At 42.8% G+C, this 22066-nt stretch overlaps 1 protein-coding gene across 3 annotated transcripts in view; it reads right to left on the minus strand.

Moving 5' to 3' along the window:
* RANBP10 (RAN binding protein 10) overlaps positions 1–22066 on the minus strand; it is a 63624-nt gene that overhangs the window by 18384 nt on the left and 23174 nt on the right. For 2 of the 3 annotated variants that reach the window (XM_069868450.1, XM_069868448.1), the window contains exons 4-6: positions 9648–9815; positions 5357–5379; positions 1646–1830 (exon numbers count right to left, since the gene is read on the minus strand). In XM_069868450.1, coding sequence (XP_069724551.1) covers positions 1646–1830; positions 5357–5379; positions 9648–9815 — 376 coding nt within the window. Of the gene's footprint in view, positions 1–1645; positions 1854–5356; positions 5380–9647; positions 9816–22066 lie in introns of all 3 variants that reach the window. The other variant, XM_069868449.1, reaches the window with a different exon arrangement.

Below are 22066 nucleotides of genomic sequence, written 5' to 3' on the forward strand. Positions count from 1 at the left end.
GAAACATGATACTGATTCTTAAAAAGAAGTCCAAAGGAGTTACGAGGAACTCCAGAGCAGTCGCCACACCTCCGGCACACACATCAGAAGAAATAATTCTGTAGAACACAGGGAACAAACACAGCGAGAAACCAATCCTGCACAAGAAAAATCAACTGCTTTTGTAAAGGGAAGTCATGGTTCTCTACTTTGGTGACATTTTTGGAGAGAGTCCAGAAGCAGGCAGAAAACAGACAATTTTGCAGTCCACTTGGTTGTCCAGAGATATTTCACAGTCTTTCAGCAAAGCATCTCAAAGAAATTGTGCTAGCATGTGATAAAAGGGAAGGTCTAACATGGCTAGATATTCAGTTACATAAAGTGATGGCAAAAAAACGGTCAGTTTTACCAGCAAAAGGAAAAAACATTCTAGTGCTGCAGGAACCTGTGCTATTACTGCTGGATCCGACTGGATTTAGCTCTGTTTACCACAACTCTCTGGGCTCAGCCATCCAGTCAATTTTTACCCAATGAAGAGTACACCTGTCCAAGCCATGAGCTGCCAGCTTCTCTAGGAGAATGCTGTTGGAAATAATGTCAAAGGTTTTACTACATGAAAGGTAAATAACATCCACACTAGGTGGGTCACTTGGCTATAGCAGGAGCTCAGGTCGGTCAAGCAGGACCTGCCTTTCATGAATGCAAGCTGTCTAGGCCTGTTCCCTGGTTTTCCTGCAGGGTGAGCACACACAAGATGAACCACTCCATAATCTTCCCCAGTACTGAGGTCAGGCTGACAGGCCTGTAGCTCCCCAGATCCTCCTTCAATCCATTCTTGTAGACGGCAGCCTCCAGTCATCTGGGACCTCCCTGTTCAGTCAGGCTGGACATCTTCCCTGCTAGTTCATCCTACAGCATGTGGGGACAGTCTGCTCCTGCACCTTTAAGACTTCTTTCCTGAAGAATGTCCAGCTTTCATGGACCCATCTGCCCTTCATGACTGCCTCCCAAGAGACTCTTTCAACCAGTGTCCCGAACAGGCCAAATTCTGCCCTCCTGAAGTTCATGGTAGTTGGTTTTGCTGCCCCCGGTCCTTATTTCAGTAGTGCCTCCACGGATTTGTCCAAGTCAGACATCAAGGTTCTGTCTGTCTTTCTTCAAGCAAAAGGTACTCCTGACCTCTGTCAACTCCTGTCAATTGTTCTCACCAAGTTCCACTCAATCCTTTTTTTCAATGAGAAAGGCATTCAATATTCATGAAGTGCTATAATTGTGCTTTCAGTTAGGTTGGGTTTGGAAGCCTTTGGTTTAGGCTATTTCTTGCTCTTTCATTTCTGAATTTAGCTGACTTACATACTGGCTTTTCTCCTATGTTAGAATTTTAATGGTGACCTCTCCACTCCCCTTCCCGCAGTGCATCACCTCAAAGTGTATGTTCTTCCATTCCTACAAGCTTTCATGCAGTCTTTGGCTGAAAACTTCTCCCATATCTTTTACATTTGAAACAGCAGCAATCTACACAGGAAAGACTATTAAACAACAAAACAGAGGTAAAACAATTTGAGTAAAATGCACTGACTGGCAATTTTGAAGCATAAATTAGTATTAAAAAAGTAATCAAAACCTAACAGGATAAAAGAAGCTGAACACCAGAACAGTGACTTACTTCTGCAGCATGGCTTGCCACTCGCCTAGTCTGTCTCCTATAGGAAACCGCTTAATGGTGCTCTGAATCTTCGCTCGCCACTCCCTCATGTAGTCCTCAATGTCGAACACAAATGGCTGCTGCCCAAAGTTGGCATCGACTATCTCTCCTGGAGTCTGGAGACCCACTGTAGGGTAGAGATTTGACTGGGAAGGAAGAAAAAGAAAACCTGTATTAAACCCAGCTTTCTGTTTCTGGTTCCAGTTACATGGCTTGGCAAGACAAAAGAGCCACTCTTTAAATTCAATACTGTAATGGAATAGGAAGGGGCAACAGCCCTTTAGGTACATCTCAAGGAATTTCATGACTTGTTGTGCAGTTATTACAAGTTGTTGCATAAAAACAGAACACTGGGTTCAACGCCCCCGCAGTCTGGGATGGATGCCACAACTGCTGTCTATGGCATGTCAACTTTCTGACTTAATTTTCTGCAATTTCTACCAAAGTTCAAGGACCAGCAAATAGTAACAGTAAAAAAATGATAGGGACATCATATTGATCAACAGACCTATGTGTTCCCCACTGTTTCAACTGAACTCTTATTCCTTAGAAGCTGCTGTATGAATACTTTATACTTCTGATGAAAAGGGAACAGATGATAACTCTGAGGTTAGGTCTTTGATGAAGCAAAGATAACAAGCTATCCACACAGGGAATTCCACTACTGACAGGCAAATCTCATTTTAAGAACAAGCATATGGATCATAATGGAAGCTTTGACCCACCACCTGAACATAGGGATAAGAAAAAAGTTACCACCGTAAAAATGCCTCTAAAATTCAGCCAATAATTCAGCTTTCAAAGATGATCTTATTGAAAATAGGTGGTCAAAGTCCACTTAAGAAGTTCTCTGAATTCAAGCTAATATAGAAATTAGCTCATGGATGTGAACTGAATCCCTGAGCCCACTTAAATGCTGGGAAAAGAGAAGGCATCAAAAAGGCATACAGGCTGCCTGGTTCTCATCACTCTAGATCACATTTTTAAGAGCATCTTCCATTCATTGTTGTGTTAGTTTTCTGCAGCAAAATTTGCTTTTATGTTTGCAACACAAACTTCACTAATCCTCTGCTACAAAGTACCTGCTGATAGCCTGCGGGGTTTAGGAAGAAATCCCTTCTGTGCCACCCATAAGCTGTTTGGTCTTGGGTTTTTTCACTTTTCTCTAACACACTGGAGAGTGACACAGCCAGAAACCAGACACTGGGCAAGGCACATGTCTGGAAGGTGCCTGGTTGCCTTGTCTGGCTCATGGTTGAACTCGTGTCAGATGTTAGATCAGTGGAGGAGCAGACCTCTCTCTCCAGATCAAATCAGTGAGAATTGCTACTTCTGGTGGTTAGTCATCCTAAAGAAAGCTAGGATGATTCTCTCCTCCACTAGAGCAAGAGGCATGAGCTTTCCTGCAGTCATCTAGAAAGTTTATTCAACTAATTCTTCACTATTGCAGAGACCCGCGACACTGGCAATGTAATTATCTCCTCTTGAGGCCTAGTGTAGTTGTTGACTTTACTTTTTACTAAAGGTATTCAGATTGTTACAAGGCAGAATTCAACAGAATCTTAATCACACTGGCAAAACATGGAGCCAGCATGTCATGGGAAATGATTACTGCTCTGCTTTCCCTGGTGTGGCTGCAGCTGCAGCGCTGTATTGAGCTCCCTGTCTCTACATCGGCATCCCCAGGAAAGACATTCACAAACGGGGCCCAGCAGAGTGCTGCTAAGATGGTCAGAGGGCTGAAGTGCATGACATACGAGAAGAGGCTCAGGGAATTAGCTTGGAGAAGAGTGAGGAAAAAAGAAAACCTAACTGCAAGTCTTCCACTCCCAAATTGGAGGTGATAAAAAGGTGGAGACAGGTTCTTCCCAAGGGCGTTCAGTGAAAGGACAAACGGCACAAGCTGCAGCCTGGGAAATTTTGATGGAATATAAGGAAGAAATTCTTTCTTCTGAGGATGATTAAGGACTAGAACAGGTTCTCTGAGACACTGCAGCACCTCTGTTCTCAGAGATTTTTAGAACTCCACTGGATAACGTCCTGACCAACAAAGAATCATAGAACAGTTTGGGTTGGAAGGGACCTTAAAGATCATCTAGTTCCAACCTCCCTGCCCTGGGCAGGGACACGTTCCACTAGATCAGGCTGTCCAAGGCCCATCCAACCTGGCCTTGAACACCTCCAGGGATGGGGCAATGCTCCACCTTTGAAATTGTCAAATCACAAAAACCAAAACAATAAAATGAATTTATAAATATAAGCTGGAAATTAATCTATAAATATAGGCTGGAAATTGAAAATCACAAATCAGGACAATTGCATCATTGCTGACCCCACACACCTCCTCCTTTCCTATCCTCTCACCAAGGAAGCTGCTGGGTTAGAGAGGTGTGCATGAGACAGGAAGAGCTATCAGAGGAAAACACAGTATTTAAAGTCAGTCTCTCCTTTCTTTCAAACCTTGCTGACAAGGAAATAACTCTAATGAGGGATCAGATCTTTTCAACAGTTCATACTCCAGACTTTTTTTATTAACTCAACTTTTTAGTATTATGAACCCAAGGACTTCCAAAGCCAAGAATCAGACACCCCAAATTGTTGGAAGTAAACCCCCCCAATTTACAACATATCACTATTTTTCAGCCACTTTTGGGTGTGTTCACCTTTGAGGTGAAGCTGCCTAGCCACAACTTCTCTCAAATTATCTCGGAGTTAAAATTACATTTTTCACATGTGGGATGTGTCATCTCTGTTTAGCAGCTGTTGGGAACTACGCGTTTCTCCACCACCCTGCCAGACACAGGGAGACATCATCCCAGAGCCCACTGCCCCAGCAGATGCTTCTCTTGCCAAGTTCTTCAGGCACATCTTCCCCATGATATCTGGACCACCTCTTGCCTCTGATGTTGGTGGCCAGTTGCTTACAACCCCCTAGTTCATCTTGGCTTGTTTTTTACCCCATTTGGGCCTTAATATCCCTGCACTCTCACCCTTGGCTCTTCCACATTTTACTTTTCTACTTTTTTTTTTGTTTCAGCAAAACAGCAAAACCTGATATGGGCTTGTGTAAATAACATAGGTAGGCCTAAGCATTGACTTAAACTGGTAAAAAAGGTGAAAACTCCCTCTGTAGGATATTCACTTTTATTTGCAAGCAGTTACTTTTGTATTAACTTCAGCCTGTGCTAAGCCAAAATGCAATTTCTTTCCCTCACTATATTTTTGTAAAAATGTAAACACACTTTAGAGGGACTTGAAACAAGTTGAAGCAAATATGAGCCACTGTGTGGCTTACTACAACAAAACGTTCTTTTCAGCTAAGAATATCCATTTCAACTTCCTAATACTGTGAATATTGCAAAATATTGTCTTCATCATTCACCTCTGAAAGAGGAATTTTGCAATAAGCACTTCAAGGAAACAATTTCTAGACTGGAAAAGGAGCCACATAGTCTTAAAGGTAGCAAGGGATGGGTGGCCGCACGTGAATAGCCCACAAACCCAGCTACAGGATTTCAAAGTTTCAGGAAAAGGAGCGTCTACATTATTCAATAATGTGCATCACCAGTTTTGTAACAGGGCATCAAACAGAGAAAAAAATCACCACCACTCCCCACTCTTCCCCCTCCCTTCTGTTTGCATCCTTAAAATACTGAAAATAGGTGTACTTACAGGGAGGTCTGTAAAGGCTATACCTGTGGGGGGAAAAATATTAGAATTAAAAAGACAAAGGATTTTTTTCCCTGCTTGGCTATATCCTTAGCATGCTATACAATGTTACTGCATTTCAATTAATCCCAGCTTTAACCCTGCATTTCATCACCTGCTGTATTTAGAGGTGACTTCCCTTCCCAGTCCCTTGTTCTGCAAGGTTTTGCATATGGAGAAAGGTTCAGGGAAAAACCTGAACACTTCAGACATCTCTCACAAAAATCTGACATTCTAAAAAGCAGTTCCTCTTTTCTTTGCTTCTCCCTCTGTTACTATGAGGGAGTTAGCTTTCAGGATTCACTTTGGCTTTAGATACAGACTTTTATATAACATTGCTTTGATTTAGGCTATAACTAGTTCTCCTTACCAGTCAGGGAGACAGAAATGAGCATTCAACACTTTGCATTACAGCTGGGGAGCAATCTTGCAACAGGACCAAGCTGCAACCCAGAGCACCTGTGCAAAGGACAGCTTCCTCCTTCACTAAGCTGCTACAATTCCAAATATAAGAGATGGAAAAAAAATGTGCGTGGTTTCCCTTTTTATTTAGATTTGGCATGTCAAAAAACAGATATTGAAGCAAAGGCAGCTATTGTCTAGAATGAGACCCATCAGCCAGTAACAGCAGCTCTATCCCATAGGGTTTGGGTCACTCCCCAACGGCGCAGGCGAAACTGCCATGCCCTGTTCACTTTATCAGGCTGAGCTTAACTCATGTTTTAAGTTCAGGAGCCAATCTGGAAGCTGCACGCTTGCCCCAGGCAGGCTCCCAACAATGCTTTCTGCCCCAAGCCAGAGGGAGGCTGGTACACACACCACTATGGCCAGTTCTCACACACGTCCCACCGCTCAGCATGCAGCAGTCCCTTCTGCCTGGCACTGAAACACACTACAGCCTGTATAGAAGCACGAATACATTGCTCTCTGGTTTTAATGTTAGGACTATTTTAACCAAAAGCTGCAATGTAATGTAACCAGATCAGCCTCACGTTGTAATTTAAGCCAATTTTACAAGTCAACATGGGAAATAAGTAATCACTACTTGAAACAGCACAGATCCAAATCTAAATGCTCCCTCCTTTCAACACTCACGAATCTAAACTAGGAGTACAACGTTCAGGTTTGGGCTTCTCAATGCAAGACAGACAGCGAAACTGGAGTGAGTTCAGCAGAGGCCACCAAGATGAAGAGAGGCTACGAGAACTGGGTTGTTCAGTCTTATTCAGGGGTTGTTCAAACACTTATTGCTGTGTACAGCTGTCTGATGGGAGGGTACAGAAAAGAGAAAGGCAGCCTTCTCTAAGCAGATGCATGGTGACAAGAGATAGGAAGCAACCAAGACTACCTGCATCATAGGAAATTCTGATTAGATGTTAGGGAAAAATAATTTGGTATGAAGGCAGTCAAACATTGACTCAGAGGATCAGAAAAGCTCCCTGACAGATCTTCAGTCTCAGAGGCAGTGAAAACTTGACAGTTTGAGTAACCTGATCTAGTTGGTCCTGTTTTCACAGCAGGATGTTGGATGCATGACCTCCACAGATCTCTCCCAATAAAAATTACTCTATGATTCTATAAATAAACTTATTACACTCCCTTTAAATTAAAGCATGTTTATGTTTCACACCCTCTGTTATGCAACTAAGACCAACAAAATGTTTCATGTGTACAGAGTGAGATCTGATGCATGAATATGTCTGCTTAGAGAGTGAATCCTGCATCTGTACTACTACATACCCACATCCAGCAAAGTCAACAGCAGAAAGCAAAAGAGTCGCAGCTCTAACTAGGCAGCTGAGTTTGAAACTGCACTTTCTCCGCAGCACCTCCAGAGTCTGGATTCAATTTAAAATAACAAACATCGTAAACATGAACATCTAAGAACTGGACAGCTCAAGAGGTCAGGAAGTCAGAGCGAGCATGTGAAGAGCCTCCCTTCAAAGTCCATAATGTTAACCTCATCATCATGACATTAAATGAAGGTTCAGCGCTGAGGGACAGTGTGATTGACACCTTTTCCTGACATGTAATCAAAGGACATCCACCTTTCTGTAACTAACATGCACACATGCATACAACGTGCTTGTGGACCTTCAAGCCCAACACCTACACTCCACCCAGCAACAACCATCCTGTCTGCCTCATACTTGGTCATTTTCTACACAATACATTTCAGAATTGAGTTTCCACAAGACAACATACGTTTGGGAGATCAGCCACAACACTCCATTTCCTATATGGCAGGGCGCTCCTCTAGCATCTGTTTAGGTAATCGTAACTCAAGAGACTGCAAATGCAGTGCTGATGGACTGCAACAAGCAACAACACATTCAGCAAGATGGGCATCTTAAAGAGTAGATTAGAAAATGTCAGCCCATGACATACTTGAATACTCCTGTGACTTGCTGCTGAGGAGAAGTGCTTTTAAACCCACACAGCTCTTTGAAATAGATCTCCTCTAATCAAGCCACTCAGGTAAAACTGTTCCTACAGAGAAACCAGGCTGCAGCCAAGTTTAATGTTTTCCATTAATTTTAAATCTGGTTCATCTTTAAAGTCTTGTTTTAAACCCTTCAATGCTTTTGCAAACTTGGTTTGAGGACAAACCTGTAAAACCCAGGCAAAGCTAGGAATACTTTCTAAAGTAAAAAAAAAGCACTGCAGATCTCTGTAACAAGCAGATTTCTTCATTACCTCTCATGTTCCAGTTAATCTCTAAACCAGTTGAGAATGGGTATTACAACAGGTTAACTTGGTCCTTCCGTGTGCTGCACTAGAACTCAGACTATGGGAAGTTTTCTATGCCAAGACTTCAGAGGGTTGCATGCTCTTTTTACAGCCCTGCTGCTCCATTTACCTTGCTCTGCTGTCAAATCTGAGATCTGAATCACTCCTGCATTAGACCCTGAGCAAACTCATCCAGTTAATCCCAGAGACCTGCAGCAATCACATTCCCTCATCATGTCCTGTGCCCAAGACTTTCAGCTTAATGGCCCCAACATTTCTCACACTCCACCCTCTTTCTCTCCTAATTCACCCTCATCACACTTCCAGTCACATCTCATCATGTTTTTTACTGCCACAACTCTGCTCAGAACTTGTCAAAAGCATTTCATCAGCAGCAAGAAGACATTCAAGACATTTTCTAGAACAGAGAATTAAGACCACATACAATGTCAAACAGTTTTCATGTGACATCTCCAAACAAAGTTCAAGACTTAGCCCCAACAGAACATCCAGAATTTGTGATGGTCAAGAAAACAGTTCTTATACACTGCTCCTGGTGGATCTGATTAAACAGAAAAGTAAGGAGACTATGGAATATCATAATACCAGAGAGCCCAGGATTCTTTCCAAGAGCTCACCAAACATTATGAATTCTCCAGGCACACACTGCACTCCAATCCCACTCCTTCGTATTTTTCTACCAGCTTCTTCATTTCGAATTCAACAAAGTGGAATTGACACAGCAAGGAGAAGCAAAGGAAAAGAGCGCTTGTCCCTGCCAAACCAAATAAATTACAGCACAGAAAGTGAGACAAACTTGCCAAAATTTACTGTATGTCTTATGTGACAAAAAAAAAATGACAAGAATTTGGGTGGAGAATGTCATCCAAGGGAAAGATATTTTAAGTGAAAGTGGCCATAATTTTCAATTTTAGACAAAACAGATATGATGGATGCTGGGACAACATCTCTGAGAGATTCCTTTGGTCCTTAACTTTAGGGGAATCACTGAAACTGTTGTGAAATGAACCAAACTATAGGTCAGTGATTAAGTAAGACTTCTGAGGCTGAATTAATGTTTAGCTTTTGGAATACTTGGACCAATGTATTAAGGCTTATAGATAATGAAATCACTTTTAAAAGTCAAAAAAACATTGGTACAGTGTCTTTGCAGCTAGCTGATTAATACAGTGACTAAACTTCCCACTTCTTTATTTCCCTGTTGCCCAGCCACTGGCCATTTCACCCAACCTCCCATGGCCTGTGCAGCAGCAGAGGAAAGGAACAGAAGCTGGGAATGCAATCCTAACCTACTTAAACAAATGGAGCAGCATAGAAACCACTTCACATGTTGGAAGTATTTATGTCTTGGAGCCAGTTTACAACTCCCGATTGCTGCCAAGTGCCTTTTTTCTCTCCCATGTCTTAAATCTTACCCACAAACGTGGCACAAGAGTTACAATGCATGCAAAGTATCAGAGTAAGCAGGAGCATCCCTCTCCTAAGAATACCTTTCTTTACTTACCTAAACTGTGGCCATTTTTTGTGTAAAAGCAGGTATTGTTGATAAGATTGACACAGCAGCCGATCACATCTCCAGTGGTGAAGGTAGGCCCATAGGGTTGTCCGGTCCCCGAGGAACAGAAGGAGTGCCCATCGTCACCATGGTACCCATAAGAATGTTTATCCCATCCTGGTAAAAGACAAGACAAAAGAACAGGTCAGCAACAGAGCCACTTCAGCAGAAAAACGTGGCAACTACAGCTCTCAGGACACAATCTTCTGGCAAGAAATTTGAAATTTTTATTCCCATTCCTGATTCATTCCAAAATTAATTTTTGTTTTCACATACCAGTAACTGAAAAGAAATTAACGGTCATCAATCATAACACATTATGTGAGTTTCTAAATCTTTTGTCCCTGATGAGAAATAATAAAAAGAACAGATTGCTAAAAGTAATTTTGACAAAGATGTTTTGTTTTTAAAAAAAACCATCAAACCCCTGTTTCGGTTTTATCTTGCCTGCAGTGAAACAAGCTCCTCTTTGTCAAATATTCCAGTTTCCCACTAACATAATCTTCTAGCAAAAGCATTTAATAAATAAAATAATTCTCAGCCGATTGCAGCTTTGACTGTAAGCACTGCTCACAGGCGCAAACGAATGCCCAGAGGCACTTTTTCCATTGTCACATTTACATTTCCCTTCTAACAGTTTGCACGGATTTCTGTGTTCCCCTTGGGCAACAGCACCTCCCATCCTGTGGACAGCTTAAAACACAACCCTTGAAATGTCAATGGGCAATTTTCAAGTGGTCAATTCTAACACTAATATTTCTTCTGTCATTATTTTTGTGCCTAGACTTAAAACTGGGCTCAGGGACTGCACCCTGCCCGCTTGCTTTTTTCTACACTTTGCAGTAATTTCATTATTCTATTCTGAGTTCTTGATTTTGTTCCTTGATTGGTCTTCTCTTTTCAGGCTGCTCATCTCCTTCTTGCAGAGGAGAGGACAGTGCTCCCATAGCTGTGGCCACAGAGTGATTCAGCAAATGCCACTTGAACCTACCAACCCATGCCTGTCAACTTCACTTGCTCAAGATGGCTCATCCCAGCTACAGGGAGTCATGAGGAACAGTCATCTTAGAGAGAGTTTCAAGGAAGCATGACACATTGTCTTATAATAAGACTTGAAGAAAAATTAGGACCTTCTCCAACTCTTTGGAGAGTTCCCTATGAACCACACAATCAAAACCACATCTTAGAGAGATGTACTTCTATCAAAAACCTTGAGATAGACACAACATAGTAACAATCACCTGTATTTTAAACAGAGACAGCTGGATCCTTAGGCAGACCATGTAAATGAGAAGTGGAAGTGAAAGAAAGTGCTTTGACCATCTACTGACCTTTTAGAACCTAAGGGTAGTACCAAATCCTTTAAATGTGCAATGGTTTTGGCAAAAGGCCTACAGAAGAAACACAATGACCATGAGAGGAGAGGGCTAAAAGGTAGGAAGTGCACACCAGCAATAAGGCAAAAAATGGCTGAGCATGCTGCAAATCACAGAAAGGAGCCCTGAGAAGGTGGGATGGAGCATTTCTGCAAGCCATCATTTTCCTACAAAATCACCACCAACACAAGGGTGCTAGAAATTTAATCCCATCAAACGATGCTTAGCCATTTGCGTTCAGGTATCTTATCATCAGCAGGACCCACACTCGCGGTTTCTCAGCAAAGCATGAAACACACACCCAGGGCCCTCTGTTCATTGCACCGCAGTATGATGCACAATACAATGATGCCAAGGGGAAAGTCAGGGAATGGAGCAAGACTGAAACATTCCACAGTCCAAGTTTTTGGACATCAGGGCAACGTTTGGGAATGAAAGCTGTGAAGGACTCTTAACAAACCCTAGTCTCAAAACGGTGAATGACTTCCTCTGCTAAATTCCCATACCCACAGGAACAGATCGTGATGTCCCAAGAGGCAGCTCCGTCTTCTCTAGGACCAGCTCCAAACAAGCTGTTGACAGCAATACCAGTCCTGTTTAATATCTTCATGAAAGACTGGGATGACAGCACAGACAGCACCCTCAGCAAGCTCAAAAATTATGCCAAATTGAGTTGCCAAATACAAAGGAGGGAGTGATAGGGGCTCTAGAGTCTGTTGTCAAACTTCCACTTCTAAGACTCCATCCAGTAAAAATACCATTGAAATACTGAGTTTTTAACACTATGGCTCCTTTCTACTGTCCCTTTTATTTTCTCTGCTGCTGGCCTGGGAAAGACTGTCATCATTAATTTATGATTTTAGTCTCCCCAAACACGGACCTGCTACATGTGTGTCAGTTCAGAACATCTCTAATGAAGCTGCTTCACAGGTTCAGATGATAAATCGATTTATTTCCTAGGCTACTTAATAACACAGTCCAAATAAAACCACTTCTACGCAAAAGCCATCCCTGGCACTACAATTATTTAATAAAAACTTGGCATCTATTACATCTAAGTAGTCAGATGCTTATGTGTCGCGCACCAGGCAAGGTGCAGGCAACAGTGTGCGTAACCACGAGGACAATTTCACAAATTACTTGTGCCAATACAGACGCTGTAGGTTCTGTAGCACAAGGGGAAAAAAAAGTTTCATCACTTAAAGATCATGACTGATCCTACTGCAAAAAAACCTCCTCCTACTCCTGAAAGACTTGTGCTTCACAGTATCAGTACCTTCTGTATCACCAAAGGTGGTGATGAACACATTGGTGAGATGAACTTCAATGAGAAGTGACTAAAAAAAGGCTTTGAGGACAGTGACAAATTTAGTATATATTGTAACAGTGCCTACAAAAAGCTTGATTTGAACCTTCTTCTCCAGAGACAACCACTAGTATCACCAATTATGGAAATCTCACTCACCCAGCTTTGCTAATGACACACAGAATCAACTTCTCCAACTCAAATGTTATGTAGGGATGAATCTGGGCCTGACACAACGCCAAGTGTTTTAAAATCAAATCACCATGGTCCTCTTAGAAAAACAAGCCAGGGTCATTTGAGAGAACTTACTAGGCTTACCATAAACACAAGCTGAATGGTGTTAACAATATTTCTTACCTTTAGTTATTAATCAAATAATATATCCATATTTCTACAATTCTGCCCAGGATAAACATGGGGGCAATGGCATACAGGTTATTCCAGCACCACCCAACTTCAGTCTTCTGAAATTCCCTAATAATCTGAACGTAACATAAAACCAACAATTCCAATACGTTTAAATCAAAGTTATCAGGGCTTATTGATTTAAATAGCACTTCCTTATCAAAAGTGTTTGACATTATCTTGGATTAGTAGCAGTGCAGGGAGTAACTCAACACACATGTTTTACAAACACATCCTCCAACTTCTCTCCTGATATAAAAACACTTGCTGGAAGCTTGGACTTTTCTGCACCATTAACAATTTTCTATCGCCACCTAGTAACAGGTCTATGACACTACAGACTTTTCTTCGACTCCTGCACTATTCATGCCTCCGCCTCCGGTCACTCAATGGCTTTTTCCTTTACAAGATCTAACACCCTATTTATTAATGAGGGCTGAATTCCTGTACACCTTCCCCACGCTTGCATCTGCAAGCTCTCTGGACATCTTAACCTTTGTACTTCTTGTGCTTTAGTACTTCCAGAAGCCTGTGCTGCGACACAGAAGGCAGAGACGAGGTGTTATCTGCATGTTCTTAAAAAGGCTGGCCATACAGGATATGAGGTCAACCCAGACAGGGGTCCTCCTCCTCCTTCTTAGGAGGCAGTATAAGCACAGGACATGTATGTATCATGTTCTTACTGAACAACGTTACCACTTTCCAACTGCCTGCAGAACGGAGACACTGAGCCAGATGAGGATTCCGTTCCCTTAGTGCTCCTCAAATTATTTTCTTCCATTAAATTGTCCTATCCTCCTTAAAGCACATCTAGATATTGCACATGTAGAACATCCGCTGTATCCTGCCACACAGAGTTTCACAGCATAACTGCAAGCTGCGTGAAAACCTCCCTCCTACTACCTGTATTTAATACCCTCGTAGTTCTTGTTCAGGGTACAATGGCAAATTATGCATTCGGTCTCTCCAAAACATATATCATTATATAGACCTCTACAAAATCCCCCATAAATATCCCTTTCCCAGACTAATGAGTCTTGGCTCATTTAGCTGTTCCCTGCATTTCTGACCATCATCATCTGAACTGTTTCTGGATTTTGAGTGTTGCCTTTGAGAATGGAGATGAAGGTGCACTATGGAGAAGGGAGCCGGTTATAGTTGCTCTGCACACCCTTCCCTAACCCTCTGCAAGTGAATCCCAGCATTTTCCCTTTTATTATCCTTTTTACCACTGAACCAATGAAGCTATTGTAATCAGCTCAAAACGCATCATCACTCCTCTGGGAAGCGACAATGCTCTCTCTGCATGCGTTCGCACCCACCACTTCACAACCAGCACACTCAGCCTCAGCTCACTCCCACAGCTCCACTCCAGCACCTCTCACCTTACCACACTCAGGAGCTCGCAAGCCTCAACAGCAACAGGGCTAGCAGGGTGCAGGCAGCTACTTTTAAGAAAACACTGGGAGTACCTATGCATGAAGAGTTTCTGACCAGTAACTCATTCCAACAAGGCTGTGGGGTTTAAATAACATCCCATTTCAGTCCTTTGCTGACTTCTGACATCTAAAGCACTGGACACTTGGACACTTTGCACCTCTATGCAGGTGACAAAGTCTAAAAAGTCTCAAATGCGAGTGCAGATTCCATTAAAAAAAAAACCAAAAACCAAAAAAAGAACCCCAACCAAACAAAAAAACCCAAACAGAAATCTGGACAACAAGATCAAAGAAAGTGCTTTTCTTTTTCTTCTAAGAAGCAGACCCTGGACCCCAAATGTCCATATACTACAGCCTGAAATCTAGTGAACTAGCATGGATGGAGGGACAGTTCTCTCCTTTCCCTTCCCCATCCTCTCCCCAAAAGTACAGAAACACCTTAAAGAGGGGAGACAGAGAGCGGAAAGGATTTGGGCTCCTGGCCCATGGTAGTGGTCAAAGCAGAACCTAAACATCCTGCTGCCCAAGGCTCCTACTTTTACTATGGCTCACTTCGAAGACAAGGGCAATTTGAACACAGAAATACAGAGGCAGAACCACTCTGCAGGCAGGAACCCACCAGTAAATGAACTGGTGGGCTAAGCAGGTTAAAGTGACTTCCCTTTTAACTGAACACTTCAACTCACAAACCCAAAATATACCTGTAATGTTTATTCAAGCATGTCCAGTCAAGATGGAAGCGTGCTGTTCAGGTTTTTTCACTGTGTGTTGGGATCAAGACAGTCTGCCAAGAGGATCAATCTATGTATCTGCTTTTCTTGTTAGCTGGCCTGCTAACAAGAAAAAGCAGATACATTGATTGATCCTCTTGGCAGACTGTCTTGATCCCAACACACAGTGAAAAAACCCTGAACAGCACGCTCCATTGCTGCTGCTTGATAAACAGAGCAGAATTATGCAATGTCAGACCATGTGGCAGAAAACACTTGAGTTACTTCAGGACACAGTTACAGGATGAACTTATCAAAGCTCCCTCCTAAGCAAGCACTGGAGTTAGACGAACTGTGCTTCCTAGTACCCTTAATTATCCTCTATCCATCCTTATTCCATGTCACATTGCCCATTCAACATCAGTCCTGCTTTACTCTTGTCTTTTAGGGCAGATCCTATAATGGGCCTAACATACGTATCAGACATCGGGCTCTGCTTCACAAAGCAACGACTGGAAGGCGGTACTGTTGGGCTGGGACACCATTTACCTCCTGGCACTGCGGAAACAACACAGCATTTTAGCCACACATTTCAAGAGTACCAGCAATGTACACAGCTGGTAGGCACTGGGTTAAACTGGCACCATGGCTACATCACACATCTAGGAACGCTAGGACCTGAACGTGCTGCTCAACCTTAAGACACATGTAGCATCAGCCCCTGTACAACGCAGAGGCAATGCAACGCAGGATGCTGTGGTGGAAATTACCAAGAGCAGTATTTCTATTGTGTCTTTGCTAGCCACGCAGAGCGTGGAGAAGAATGCAAACTGATGACATTCCCCCATGCATCAAGGTTCAAACACACCAGACTTGCCAGTAGGCGTGGGAGAATGGGGAAGGCAACATCCACAGGGACCTGTGCTGAGCTCTCCTCTGATAGCATGCCAAAGAACAGACTTGCAGGGCCTGGAGATCATGGAAAAGATGGATATTACAGCCCAAAACCTCAGACGGTTCCAGGCTTGAAAAGACTGCAGACAGATGGTCTTTACCATTAACATGTGGGTCAGTCCCTGCCCATGCACATTCCACAGGAGAAACATGTTCCACTGCACTTCAGCCCACACATTCAAGGAAATCTGTACCCACTGCCAAAGCTGCTGCAAAAGGCAGGGTTGCTCACTGGCAACCTAACCTGTGATCAGGAAAAACCCAAAACAGCTAAAGAAATGTCATGTTAGTAAAGTACATATCTGACCATATGAAGAGGAGACAGAGGTTCCTCAAAAAGAACCTGAAGAGTTGTAAATAGGGTTTGTTTGTTGTACCTCAAGTAATGTGGGAGGTTGGAGGCACAGTGACTGCTCTACACAGAACCCTTTGCAATGTCTGCATCTTTCCAAACTTCACCTACTTTCTCTCTTTGGATTTTTAAACATTTTTCTTCTCCCCTCCCTCTTCTGCGGAGTATTTGGTCTGTGGCAGTTCTCTTCCCACTCCTCTGGCCAGCCAGCCTAGCTTCCCACAGCTGCCCACACCAGGGCAAGTAGTGTGGAAACACGAGCCACAGAGGGACAAGAACTTGTGTAAACACACTGAAATAAACCGAACAAAATACTTTTAATAAGATTTATTGTGTCCAAAATCCAGTAGAAACAGATGTACAAACTTTGCTTGTACAGTGCTTGGGGAATGGGATATGGAGGGTGGAGTTCAGAGTCACTGCTGGACCACGTTCTGGCTGGAGGCAGGGCCGTTTCCGTGCCCTGCACTGCGCAGCCTGTTCTTGCTCTGCCAGCTCTGGGTCTTTGGCAAAAGCAGAGCACAACGTCACTGCAGGGGAAAGTACATTAAACAGAGGTTGAACTGATGAATGTGGTGCAGGGAGAAGCAGGATGTTGCTGTTCAGAGTTGCTTCTACAATGCTCAGGCAGAGCAGTCCCAGGGAGGGACTGGTGTCCAAGGACAAAAACAAACATGGGGAAGAAGCAGCAGACAGAGAACCACCTTCTACTGACTGCTCTACCATCTTGCAGTGGATTTGACTCTGCCAGAGGATATACCTTTGGCGTCCTTCAGCCCAGAGCAGTGACAGCATGACCCTAGCAAAGGAGAGGCCGAGCAAGTCCCTGTGCTCCTACAGCCTTTAGAAACTAAATGCCTGCTCACGAAAAGCCTGTTGCCCCAAGAAGCACCTGGGGTGCTGCAGCATCTCAGCTGCAGTTCAGTTCCATAAGCCTTTACGCCAAATCATATGAAGTCACACAAACACCAGATACTTGGGTGAGAACAAGGAGGTGGCTTTGGTTTTCTTCATTCACTCATGCTTCAAAATCAAATCAACAATTACTGTTGCAACATATCTTTCTGCTTTCATATCCTGCCTACAAAAACAGCCGCTCAGTGGCCACAGCAACCCATGCTGTAGATTTGGGGTGGTGGGAATAGGGAGGCATTGTCCTGGCATGGAATAGCTATCTAGCTGGTTCATGCAAGAGGAGGTACAGTCATGACACCAGCTGCAGGACAGAAGTAGGACCAGGGAGAAGAGTGCTTAGCATAGTACAGCATCTTCCTGGCAGAACTTCAAAGGCCTGGACATCTGCCCAGAAAGCATCAAGGAAAAAAAATGTCCCCAAAACCCACTTACCTCAGGACATCAGGAAATGAAGAAATCCTAGCCAGTAACACTCCAACTTTTTATCCGTGCACCTTCTTCCTCATAACAGCTTCTATTTCTTCTGCAAAGTGGCAAAATAACTTTGTATGCAGTAGCAGTCCCAATGCTGCAATGCAGAACCAATGTGTACACAGAAAATAAACCATGAAGGAGAAACTTACTGACACTAAGGCTCGGACGTGCTCAGCTCTGATGGTCTTCGTGGCATCACACTGAGTCATGTGCAAAGTAAGGGTGCAGCGCACCACACCACTGCACACATTGCTGAGAGGGCCTGTCTACAGTGGCCTCCACCTCACCCCAGTTCTCAGCAGACCAAGCAGATTCACCCAAGCCCGTTTTGGCCCCCACAGAGCACCAGATGATGCTAATCAAAGAGCACAGGACTTTTGGCAGGCCCAGGCTGTAGGTTTGGCTCAGACACCATTCTGTGTTTTTGAATAAAGTACTTGCACTTGCAACTGTAAAAAAGACAAAGCTCAGACCAAATCCTCATGGCAGGACTTAAATGTGGCAAGCATCCAAAGGAAGAAGAGGGGCAGGGGAAAGAAAAAGGAAAAAAAAAAAAGAAATCACGGCATCTCTCATACCAACAGAGAGCGGGAACAAAAGGACACAGTGACCCAAAGATGCAGAAGACTCCAAGAAAGATAGCTACAAAAGCCTGCAAGAGTTTGGGAGATCCAGCAGAACATGGGTACTCACAAGTATTGCCTGATCCACCACAGTGCCTACAAGCCAAAAATAACAATAACATTTGTTTTTTAATGATATTGATATGGCATGGTGATTTTTAGACCAGATCAGCAACTCCTACCATTTGACAGCTACTGGATGTTAACTAGGGTTCAAAACAACATCAAACCACAGTCTGCACTTAATTACATAAAATGACACTACCTATTGACTCATAAAGAGAAAAAACAAAATCAGAAGGGTCTGGACAGCTACAACACAGGCAATACCTTGTCAACAGGAATTGCCTGTTCCACCTGCCCCAGAGATGTGTTAATGAATATATTTCACTACTATTTAGCACGCATCTCACTGCAGAATACAGTAAGCAAGATAAAAATCCTACTTCCTTGAATGAATGTAGATGATAAGCCCTCCTGAACTTACAGGCTTGATGGGTCACAATTTCTGCCACAGTCAGACCACGGTCTGGTCTTCCCTACACTGAAGAGGTCAAGACAAGCTACAAATCATTTGTAGCCCTGTGAAGAGCAAAACATTGTTAAAGGACAACTGCAAAATAGGTTGGTTCTGTCTACAAAGGCAAGGTTCAAAAAGCTCTCTAGCATGATCAGGTCACCACTGTGCTGTTCTATTACATTCCCTGACACATCATGCTGGAGCAGGTGAGGAGAAACGCAAGGGTGCAAAACAATGTAGGACAGGTTTAAAAAAAAAAAAAAGCAGATGAGGAGTTTTGCCATTTATCTATTAAGTAGCAGGGTCAAAGAACAAGTTGAATACAAAAAGGCTATCACATACACAGGTTTCAAACCTCATTGTATTAAATAATTCACATTTTCATTTATAGACCAACTTGTCAACTTGTAGCTGATGGGTAAAAATGCTATTATAAAATATTAACACACTTTCAGAAAAATCTTGCAAGGTAATGGCAAGAATCACTTTATGGAGACACTAAGGCAGAGCATTAAATGACTCAGCCAAAAGCGATGTTAGACCTCACAGTGGAATGCAGGGGGCTAGCATCCAGCTACTATTAAAAACAATCCCTAAAATGGTATTTAATGAGGTAAGAAAACTAAGAACAAAACACAGTTATATAAACACAAGACCTTACAGAGAGAGAACCACATCACATGATGTTAAAGGGCTGCAATAAGGCCTTCTAGATCCCAAGCTAACGTTCCTTAAATACTTCCCACATCAGTTAAGGTAAAGCAACTGGGTTTTCTGAAGAGGATCACACTTATCCACCAGTAAAAATAGCTGCCATCCATCAGATTGAGTTGTAATGAAATTTATGTTTGTGTTGACGTTCTATTTATCTGCAAGGCTCGAGCAATAGGTACAGCCACTAGGAAGAATTTTTTAAATCTGAAAACGAGTGCTGATTACAACTCTTGCTGACAGCAAAATTCTGTCTTTAAAGTGCTATTCAACTCCTAACTGTCACGAAGATTACCTGCATTGTCTGTAATCTGTGCTACAGCTGTAGATGCAAGATGGAATATTGGTAAAGGCCAAATCGCAAACCCCACTACACTATGCAATTACATCTCCACTTTGCTTTAGAAAGTCCATTTTCACGTGGCACAAAACCAGTGCAAGCTGCTGGGGGACAGAAAGCTCCATGCAAAGGCACAATCCAAAGCACCCGTGTCATACGCTGCCGGAAACACAATGAATGAGAAGGATGCAGAAGCTCTGCAAGGAGTCAGCCCATCTCCAAAAGAGTTACAGCACAGAAATCAGGGCACGGAAAAGTGCAGGACAGCCACAATCCCTGAGTGAGAATTACTTCTTACCCACACTGGTGCCCAAACCCTTAACAGCCACTGGAAATACTTTCTTTGATTAATCTTCCAAGACCAGGGTTACTGAAATACTGATTCATGGTCTTGTTCAGCCTGAATGATGTAGCTAAGCATTTTCCCAAATATTCCTGGGTGAAGCATGGTCACTGAAAGCTCAGCTTTTGTTCTGCCTCCCCCTTTCAAACCTGGTCTGTCTGCCCAGAAGCTACTGTAATTGAAAAGACCAAAAGAAAAAGAAAGAAGGAAACAAAGTAAAAACAATGCTTCTCCAAAAACCTCACCCACTGGCTGGCAGCAGTTTTTCTGGCTGCAGACAGGGCAACCAGTACAAGCAAACATGTGAACTGAAGTGGGTGTGAAGGGGAAAAACACAGGAACTTTCACTTTTTACAATCCTAATTGTCACACAAATAGCTATAAGTAAAACATGAGATTAGCCGAAATTCAGAAGGTTATTCAATGCAATTCTGCGGTTCAGGAGATGGTTTTGTCACCCTCCACCTGTGAACACAGCTGATAAGAAGTGTCAGGGCTGGCCATACTTGAGGAGTGTCACGTCTGACTTCGTTTGAGAAGCTGATCATCGCCACTTTGCTGTCACTCTGCAGCGAGTGTCATTCAGTGTATTTGAGATAGCAAGCCAACTCTTCCATGCCGGCCAACTCACCCAGTATCAGCTCTTAGCAGAAGGCTCATGTTTTAAAACACATCCCATCTAAACAAGTTGTACCCAGTTATATGCAAGAAAACCTTATCAGCGGAGGAACACCTAACAAGCAGAGCCCAGGAGTGCAGGGGGACAGAGGCTTTAACAGCCATGAGGGTAAAGATTAATTAGGCAGAGCTTGGCAGACCTCAGCTGGTAGTGGATAGGTAAATATAAAACGCTACTCATGAAAATATGCAGAACCTTTAGGATTATTTTAAATAAAGGTCACACGATTTTGAGAAAGTACAACGTTTTTAGAGGTTGCTTACTGATCTGCAGAGAATGGAAGCTGGAAGAGAAAATAAGATGAAGGTGAGTTAAGTAATGCTAGAGGAACTCAGAGATTGTGATTCTTCAACATAGATGGAACAGGACACCCATGGTGCATTTCACATTTGGTCAGGCACCACACACACATAGAACAGAGAGTGAAGACAAAAAAAGAAACAATATAGATGAACCAGAGATGCCCAGAATAAACAGGAAATTAGTATTTCTCAGATTACTTTCCTATGATGAAATTCTACATACACTGAACACACAAAATTGATTCCATATGGGAAAAATTCTTGCACTAAAAATACTTAGTTCAAAGGAAATCCTCTTGATTTACTTTAAGAAGCCCAAATTTTCTATCCATTTATTTACCATGACCTTCATTTGGACTTAAATTTTAAAAATAGCACATGGTGCAGCACAGTAAGGGCAGATATGGAGAAGAAACAATCAGTTTCACCTGGTCTCAGGACATTATTTCTCCAGTACGAGATTTTTTTTGTTTGTTTGTTTGTTTTTCCAAACGGGGATGGGTACCTTCCATTACTTGGCCTTGTCCTGCGGACTGAATAGTTATTAGCAATTGGAGTGCATTAGCTGTGATCATGGAGCACATGTTTCAGCTTAGTTGAGAAGAAAGAAGGGTAGCACAACTGAAGATGTAAATAAAAATACAGCAAGTGGTAAACAACAGGAGATCCACTCAAGAAACACACTCCACTTCCAAAAATGGGAGTCACACAGACAAATCCCAGAGGCTTTGAATTACAAAGGCCAGACATCCCAAATTCATTACAACATGTATCTTCTCCTTAGCAGCATATGTTCACTGTTACTATCCACCACTGTTCTAAGCTTCCCAATAACCTTCCTCCATCCAGGTGAGCTCTGGAGTGGGGAGGAATCCCTCTGAAAATCCATTCTGCACAAACACATAACTGACTCGGAAGC

Source organism: Phaenicophaeus curvirostris, chromosome 14 (genome assembly GCF_032191515.1).
Source record: "Phaenicophaeus curvirostris isolate KB17595 chromosome 14, BPBGC_Pcur_1.0, whole genome shotgun sequence".
NCBI lineage: Eukaryota > Metazoa > Chordata > Aves > Cuculiformes > Cuculidae > Phaenicophaeus > Phaenicophaeus curvirostris.